Genomic DNA, 9,779 nt, shown 5'->3' with positions numbered 1-9,779 from the left:
GCCCTCATTCAGGCGTCATTCTGCTATTTACACGCCCATACGTCCTACTACGGCGAAGGTGTGTCGTATAATAGTCATTCAAACTCATTAAACTCACTGTTGCTTGTGTGAGTAACTGACCTCGTTATTCGCGAGCCAAATCAAAAATCAATGTCTGTCGTTCGGCCAATGAGTTAAAGGGACAGTTCACGCAAAAATGAAAGTTCTGTCATTATTGACGCGCACTCAGATCGTCCAAAACCTGTTTACATTTCTCTGTTCTGCTAAACACAAAGGAAAATATTTGAAAGAATGTCAGAAATCGAGCAGGTCCCCAATTGACTCCCATAGTGTTTATTTTCCCTACTATGGCAGTAAATGGAGGACGACATCTGCTTGGTTACTGACACTCTTCCAAATATCTTCCTTTGTGTTTAGCAGAACAAAGAAATGTAAACGGGTTTGGAACAATCTAAGTCAACGATGTTTGGTCAACTATCACTTTAAAACGACCTGGCATAACATAATTCATATCATCAATAAAGTCAATACCTCACCTAGAATAAATTTACTAATTTTAGTATTTTGTGTTGCAGCCCCAATATTTGAAATAACAGGAATTCTTTATAACTTTCAGACACAAATGTTCTTTTGAAAACTCTTCTGTATAATTTGATTTTAAAGCTATCAAACAGAACTAAAAAGCCACAAAAGAGAGAGAGAGAGAGAGAGAGAGAGAGAGAGAGAGAGAGAGAGAGAGAGAGAGAGAGAGAGATCACATCGTTTATACTCCGAACTGTGTGCAACACACAAATCTGAAGGAAATCTGAGAGAAAAGCCTTCCTCTGTAGAGCTGAGAAAAAATAAAAGTCTGGTCTAAGTTTTGTACTTCATGTACTGAGTGATGAAAAATGCATCTATGGGTTGATAGAATTGACACTCACACAACTGTAAGTCTGTGTGCTTCTGCAACACATGGATTCAATTACGGCTTGCCTGCCTCTCTGACGCAAGGGGTTGCTGTCTTTGTGCACATTATCAAACCTCACAAGAATGAAGTTAGTAATGCGTTTTATTTTCTTAAATGATTACAATTCAAAATGCTGACACAAAGAGAAGTCACCACGATGAGACGAATTTGTAGAGCATAATGCATGCATGCCATTTAATCATCAACAAACTGTTATGGACCAATCTGAACATGTGACGCAACCCACAAGTCAGCATCCGGTTTTATTTGTTGTAATTCATTGATTGTTTATCGCTGACTGATCCCAGGTCTACTATTCCAGGCTCTCCATCAGGAGTGTGAAAAAAAGCGTGTTGGTGTAGTTGAGGGAGCCTCAAGGTTTTGGGGGAGTATTTCCTGTACTGGGAGCAGATGTCTAATGCAGTCCTGGAAACACTCAGTTTTTTCCAGTTTTCCTTGGGTGGGATACACTATTCAGACACACTATTTAAACCACAATCCCTGATCTGAACATATCAAAGCAGCAGAGTGAAAATAGGTCATATGCATAATCTTTGCTGCACAAACAGAGTCATACGCACATTTTTCTCATTGCTCTCTGGAGAGCGTTTGGTGAAGTGATGCATGACATATGGCACGAGAACTAATTACATTAGCTGCAATCCACAAGACATGTGCACTTATGAGAATGACCTTCCAACAACCATTGGTAATATGAGAAGTATAATTATTCTTTGGTAAAAATACCAATATTCCCTCATTGATTTAAAGACACGTATTTCTGCCAGTTGTGAGTGATGGTATGCAAGCTTAAATGTGTTAAAGGCTGAATATTTCCCAGAGTCCTTTGCTCCAGAGGCAGTCACCCTCAGGCACCACGTCTGGCATAATGGCTCCAGTGAGGGCAGAAATTGGCAAGCTGACCGACTTCATTTGGCCTTGTTGAGCAGTCAAACAAACACGTTCATTTGCTCCAGTGTCTTCAGTCCGGTCACCCCTCAACCCAATACCTCACAATCATTAACAAAAGTACACAGGGGTGCACGAAACTCCAAAGTACTGTCACAGATCAAAGATCTCAGATTTTTCTCCTGAGATTCACAGGGGATGAGTGTGTTTGCTGTACATCCTGCGAATGCGAAGTTCCTGGAGGTTGGGAACAGAAGCATGAGAGGGGTCACAGAAATAGGACATCCTGTGTGGATTACGCCGATGGTCATATTATTATCACATGCCTTCTACTCATAGATTATGGAAACATTATGGGACCGATGAAGGGAAATGGGTGTGTGAGAGTCCCTATCACATATTATACATTCGATTACATTTGATTTAATGGGCTACATCAAACAGCAAGACACTTTGTGTCCAAGTGTCAAATGCGAATATATAAATAAAAAAATGGACATGACCATGGATTCTTGTCCGTTATGGAACAACTTGCTATAACCAATCAGACGGGAGGATTTGGGTTACGGTTTGCTATTGAACCACAATCAAATGAATTATAGAAGTTATATAGACTTACAAAAGAGTTCGGGGAGCAATAAGCGATATGTCACACAAGAGCAATAGTACAATAGGTGCTAATACAAAGTTACTAGTTTCAACAAAAGCCAGAACAATACCTGTTGAGAGAGAGAGGGTTAGTGTACATACATTTTTTTCTCACATTTGATGAATAAAAAGGCAAAGCTGCAGTATCACACGCTCTTTCATTACCTTTTGACATTCTCATATGATCCACTGTGTAATATGTTTGGAATATGAAGCTCAATCATTAAACACAACAGCTCTATATGAACACATGGTGTATATGTGTGTGTGTATATATTTAGGATACACCTTGCTAGCCTGACCTGTTTGAAAACACCCCATCTCTCTTTTTATTTGAGTAAAATAAGTTTAAAAATAATATATGCAATGCACTTGCATTTTCATGGTCTGATTCAAACAGTCCATGTGGCTTAACCTTATTAAAGCACTTCGTTTGTCAAATCCTCATCTGTAAATCCTCTTTTCTCAAGTGTTCAGGGAAAATCCTGTATGTGCAAAGGGGGGTTGACATACAAAGAACTACGCAGTTGCCTTGGCAACGGTATTTTATACTAGCCCGCTGTCAAAAAAACACTGCTGAAGTTGAATGTTGAAAGCTCCGAGTTAAGTCAGCTTATTGGATTTCTTGAAAGTAACCTTGGGCCCATTTTAACAGGAAAACACTTTCAAGTGTAACAATTACAAATACAGAAGAATCTGGCGAGATTGGAAAAATAGGTGGTTATAAAGTCATATTTACATTTTTATTACATAATATATCCAGAGTCATTTGCATTGTTATCTTTTTCAGCGTACCAGAGAGACTGTTGATGCATCTCCTATTGGTTGTTTTTTGCGTTTTTTTGCCTTTGTTCAGGACAGTGGAGAGCAGACAGGAGAACAGGGATGAGATGGGGGGACCCAGACATGACCCGGGTCTCTGCAAGCTCATATATGTGTTTGGTATTATTAATGGTATTATTATACCACTAAACTCTTATTATACATTGTTAAAGTTATTAGTTGTAGATAGCACCAGCTGGTACCATCTTTTTATTCTTATCTTAAAAATGACTTTTGTAAGTTCGAAAAAATCAGCAGATTGAAATTTGCAAACAGGTTTTTTGTTTAAAGGTGGTTGGTGGAAAAGGTTGATTTCCTTCCTTTGGAAAGAGTGAAATTGTTAAATAAATTTTATTTATATAGCGCTTTTTACAATTTTCAATGTTACAAAGCAACTCTACAAGAAAACATATTGACTATACGGGAAACATATTTATGTAAGTCAAAACAAAAAATTTGAAAACACAGAAGACAGACACACAGATTCAGACACACATACAAGCGCGCACACATACCCACATACCCACACATAGACACACACACACACAGGGGCCATCACCTGGAACCACACAGGTCAAATGTCAGACAGACTATAAATTCCTATATGCAGTGTTTATTAAATAAAACTTAAACATTCTAGCAGCCCCCCTGCCCAGGCAAACAGGGCAAAACATAATGCAATGGTGGCGAGGAACCCAAAACTCCATTGGAGGAAAAAACCTCAGAGGGAAACCAGGCCTTACCAGGGGATTCCAGTTCCCCTTTGGCAAAAACTGCAGCCTCTGCACAAGCTCGACAGTGCACGCACAAGGCAAAATAAAAAAAAATGCTGTAAGATTATCATAAATTTTGTAGTGAAGACGTGTCAAGTCGCCGCGTCCTTCTTTATCCAGCTCTATCATCTCAGCTTTTGTCAAGTCATGGCATGGACTGTGTCCTGCCCACTCTGGTAACCTTGGTTAGCCTAAACCTTCAGAATATTTATATTATGATAGTGTAGTGTATCCAAGATTAATAAAATGCATCTAGATTTAAAATGACAGTGTGTCTGCCTCCCAGACAGTGCAGGGAAGACTGTTCCAAAGTTTAGGGGCTAGATAAGAACAGGATCCACCACTTGCACTTGATTTTGAAATTCTCTGTATTACCAACTGACCTGACGCTTGAGAGTGTAGTGCATGTGAAGGACTGTAATAAATTCACTCAAGTAGTGAGGAGCTAAACCATGTAGGGCTTTATATGTAATAAGCAAGATTTTAAAGTTAATGCGATGCTTTATAGGTAACCAATGCAAGGTTGACAGAACCGGGCTAATATGCTCATACCTTTTTTCTGACATGTAAGAACTCGAGCTGCAGCATTATGGATCAGTTGGAGTTTTTGTAATAAGCCTGCAGGGCAACAACCTAATAGTGCATTACAGTAATCTAGGCTTGATGTCATGAATGCATGAATTAACTTCTCTGCATCTGATGGCGACAGCTTATGACGTAGTTTTGATATATTTTTAAGATGGAAAAACACAATTTTACATTTATTCATTTGGCAGACGCTTTTATCCAAAGTGACTTAAAAGAGTTTTTTTACAGTGTCACATTACTGCAGAGCAATCCGGGGTAAGGTGTCTTGCTCAAGGGCACTTCAGTCATGACCTGCTGGCACTGAGATTCAAACTTGCAACCTTCTGATCACAAGCCCAACGCTCTAACCACTAGGCCACAACTTAAACGCCAATTGTGCCCTCTTGAACACTTCAAAATTGTACACCCTTTAAGCTGACAGAACATAACTGCATTTGATTATATTAACCCAAAAGAGCTTTCGTTATATTGAGCCAAAAAGTGTTTTATTAACCAAAGAGTAAAAGCAGTTGTGGTGTCCAAACATTCTGAGGCCACTTTACTGTATATCTTTCTATGGATCATATTATCTGTGATTCCTCAACAAAACAACAAATATAAAAGACAAAATTCTCATTATTTATTGTCAAAGCTTTAATCACGTTACACTTTACAATCCTTCCTGTTTAAAAATGCACTTGCAAAATAATGCACAGAATGCATAACAACAAAAATATAAACATAAACGCACACCATATACAAATCCCTGCAGTTTCTGTAACATTAACCAAACCAATGATGGAGTATTTCTCTGTGGTGTAGGTAACAGTAATCCAACTACATGACAAAACGTATATATTCCAAACTATAAAGTTTCTCCAAACTGCTCAAATTAACGTGCAAAGAAAACATCATAACACTGTCAGATTCAAGTTTCACATGCTCTCTGTGTCAAAAACATGTTCACATTAATAAAGTACAATTCTGTTGTGCGAATTTAGTGTCCATTCTGGTTTATCACTGAGGAGAGTCCCTTCCCCCTCTAAAACCAGAAAAAAAGTATAATGAGGCTGTGAGAAGTGCCTCATCATACATTTCTGCTCGTCCGAACGGTCTCCCAGTCAGCTGTGTGTTCTTCAACCTCAGGACAATCCATGGGCCAACTGAATGATCTTTTGTTTACCAACAGGTCAAATGGCATTTTCATCCAAAAACTGTCCAATGTAAAATTAATGGATTTCAATGTGAACCTAAAAAAACAGAGAGGAAAGATGGTTGGTAAAACAAACAAGTGAACATAATGTCCAAAACAATGTGAAATAATGTTGTGTGATCAATATTGGCTGTAGCATGAAAAAGGCCAATTTAAGAAACCAATTGTATAGCAAATGTAAATTAGTTAATGTCTATTTGCATAATGCAACATTTTCACTTGCATTCTTTAATGTAATGCTTACCAAAATCTGTACATAATATAATATATTATAAAATCTTCTACTTAAAAAACTATTTCACCTACATCTAGGGTGACTACATTACAATTTTTTAAGAACTAATGCAATAATGCATTTGTTGAACTTAGCTCCTTAAAAACATCAACAAAGATCTTATGGACAGAGGTAAGCAGGGGAAATGCAAAATAAAGCTATCAGTGCATCCCCAGTATAAATAATAACTATCATACAACAATTTTAAATGCTTTGACAAATACCTCAAATGTTATACATTCTCTCTCAATTTAAAGGGATCACATAGTTTTACTGTCATGTCTGTGAATGTTTAATGTCTTACAAAATGTTATCTTTGTGTGGACTATTTATTTAGACTGTCTTTCGGAAGACCATATCTGACCCAGCAGTGAGGAAGGAGTAAAAACATGACTGACCGATGAAGTTGGTTCGACGTTGGATGTTAGATGGATATTCAGTCGCGAATAACGTCAAATATCTTTAATGGATGAGTTTAAATGTATAAAATTTGGCTTATTTATAAGCCATTGACACCTAGAAGTCGACACAGATGACAGTTTATTCATTTAAATATTCCTTAATGCGCTGCAACGCATTTATGCTAAAGCAGTTACTGGCGATTTGGCCGGTTAGGGACTGTCTGCAAACTATGTGAAACGTGAAAATAATGATCAATGGTTTCCCATTCAATTAAAAAAAAAGTTTCCTTTTTGCCTTTAGAAATTATAGGGCAGTGTAGAGACAGGAAGTGATTTAGGAGGAGGGAGGGGAGCAGGATCTGGAAAGGACGCCAAACCGGGGTCTCCCAGGTTACAGATGCTCCACGTGTCTGGAGCACAGTCCAAGTTTTTTAAACGTACAAACACACTGCGAGAGTATTAAAAAAAATGAAGTAATAGTAATGGCATAACAGTGTCTATATTATTATTAAAATATAAAAAAAAAATAGTTCTTAAGTATTAAGAATCCAAAGAATATACATTGGCCAATTCCTTTTGATAACATTTATTGTAAAATTATGGCTTCACTCTGTGAAGCCTTTCACTCATATAACAAATTTCCGACCAAATCTACATAACTGCAGTCAGTTAATCTGCTTTACACTCCATTTGAAATTATAAAACCACGATTTAGCAAAACACTAAACACGGTTCTCATTATCAGGCACATGATTCAAAGCTAAAAGCTCCTATGTTTTATTGGAAAAATTCAGACATTTAAAATGGTGTTCATTTGTGGAAACATCCCAGGATTTCTGTGGCATTGTAATCAATAATAGTTTTTCTTAAAAGTCTTTTTAGAGGGTGATGAAGCTGAATGCTAACATCATAAATTCTTAATTTTGGATGTATGCAACCACATTACAGCAGTCCAATTTTAGGTCTGCATTCACCATGCCAGACGTTTTTGTTTTCCAAGAAATATATAGATAATAAAAATATAAAAGCCCAATGCAATGTTAAAAATTGGACAGTGATTACATTTACAGATTTGGCATACGCTTTTATCCAAAGCGACGTACATTGCATTTTATTATACATTTGTTTCTGACTATGTGCAATCCCCTGGGATCGAACCCATGACTTTGGCATTATCTGACCATTGAGCCACAGGAAAGCTAGCAACACAAAGGTTGTGGATTCGATCCCATTGGATTGCACATGCTGATAAAAGCTATGTGTAGACTAATTGCACTGTAAGTTGCTTTGGATAATGAGTAATGTAGGCAAAACTCTCATACCAGTGTGCAGTTTACCGTTATATTGTTAGTATAAGAGTTTTCTAGTCAGATATTTGGATAAATTCATTTGAAAAAGCACACAGTTTGACGTCAAAGAGTGTGTCTTGCTACTGTTTCACAGAACTGTAACACAATGCATCATATTGAAATGGAAACAAATAGAGGTTGAGATGTCAGAGTTTGTGCATTTATTCACACTGCTGAATGTCACACCAGTCAGAGCAACTGTTATATGTTCCTCTAGGGGGCACTGTACTGCACACGTTTTAAAAAGCATCCAGAGCTCTTTCTCAGTTTTCACATTTCAATGGCTTTAGTTGTTTTACACTTTTGTGAAAAAACGATCTAAATGTTCGTCTAGGAACCGGTAACAAAACACAATCTTGGGAAACGGGCTAGAAGAGCCTATTTATTGGAAATAAAAAAATATATGCGTTGCTATTTAAATAGCATGCCTTATGTTATAGTTGCATGAAACCAAAATCAAAATGTTGTTCTGTGAACCGGTAACATGACACACTCATGTTGACATGTCAGAGTCTATGTATTTTTCATTCATTTATTCCCAATGCTGAATATCAGTGCTGCACCATGTTCCTCTAGGGGGCAATGTAGTGCACGCTCTTCGGAAAGCTTCTCAAGCTTTTACCTCTGTTGTTACGTTTTAAGAAGTTACAGTTATGTTTATAATCCCAGCGTTTACATGCTCTTCTAGGAGCATGTATTGAGATGAAAGTATTTCTATAAAATAAATTGATGTACTTGTTTACATTTTCAGATCATGTGTTGTGTTATAGTTGTGCGAAGAAAACCAACCAGTAACAAGACACCCTTCAAAGTTGAGATAGAATACTGTATGTTTGATCAAATGTGTCTTAACAGACTTAAATTGAATTCAATACTGTGTATCCTGATTTACATATGATGTAACATGTCCGTCTCTGGACATGTTGTTCTTTAAACAAACAAGACACACCCCTTGTATTTATTCCAACTTCTGAATTTTAAGGGTCAAAATAACTGCCATATCGTCCTCAGGGGCCGGTAAACTGCTTAATCTTGGCCGGCCTTTTCTTATATTTTCCATTTCAATAGATTTACTTGTGCTACAGTTTTGTAAATAAAACCAACATCGAAATGTTCTTGTTTGAACCAGTAACAACGCACACCTTTTCGGTTTTAAATTTCTTTCAGAAAAGAAGCATTTAGATGAAATAGCTGTGTTTCTTGCTCTTCGTTTTTTGCTTTGCAGACGGTCCCTATCCTAATACACTTCATTATAAGGTCTTTCAGTTACAATACCTTGAGGCAGAACAAAACAAATAACAAGCACTTCAGGAACTCGTGTCTCTTGTCATTGTGCTACAGCGTTGAAGAACTATGGATTTTTTCCGAGGCTGAATCTCTGACAAACGTCGAACCAACGTGTCTGTGCGATGACAGACATACAGACAGACAGAAAACGTTGTCTGACGTGTGTTGGTTATTTAACACAAACAGACTCACCTGTAATCGGACGTTAAACATCATGGAGGCAATGACGTACATATAGGGGAATCTGACTCGGAGCCTCCACGCGAGATTAAAGAAGATGAGCAGAGTCCTGCTGAGACCTTCAGAAAACACGCCGTACGAACCCGACACGCGCAGCACCAAACGCCACAGTCCCGCCATAGCACTCCATTCACCTGTGTCACAGGGACCATCTCATCTCATCTCCGCTGACATCATTCTCCACCCTGTGATTGCGCCGACACACACAACCGGAAGTTGTCAAGATCAACTTCCGATAAACGTCAAAATATAAGCCGGAAATATTAGCGAAGATAAATATAAGACAAAATATATCAAAAAGTATATCAAAGATGTATCCTTTCGTGTATTTCTCATTAATTTATCCG

General features: G+C 37.7%; 1 protein-coding gene across 1 annotated transcript; it reads right to left on the bottom strand.

Moving 5' to 3' along the window:
- Nucleotides 1–5,319: 5,319 nt before the first annotated feature.
- On the bottom strand, nucleotides 5,320–9,625 carry smim10l3 (small integral membrane protein 10 like 3). The gene is made up of 2 exons (XM_079455611.1): nucleotides 9,385–9,625; nucleotides 5,320–5,918 (listed from the first exon to the last, which is right to left on the bottom strand). Exons 1-2 carry the CDS (start codon nucleotides 9,550–9,552, stop codon nucleotides 5,898–5,900), a joined length of 189 nt encoding a protein of 62 aa, XP_079311737.1. The 5' UTR covers nucleotides 9,553–9,625; the 3' UTR covers nucleotides 5,320–5,897.
- Nucleotides 9,626–9,779: the final 154 nt, after the last annotated feature.

This window comes from Barbatula barbatula (assembly GCF_947034865.1).
Source record: "Barbatula barbatula genome assembly, chromosome: 5".
Classification (NCBI taxonomy): Eukaryota; Metazoa; Chordata; class Actinopteri; order Cypriniformes; family Nemacheilidae; genus Barbatula; species Barbatula barbatula.
Note: the sequence above shows the minus strand (reverse complement) of the source record. Positions and strands in the feature narration are given on the sequence as shown.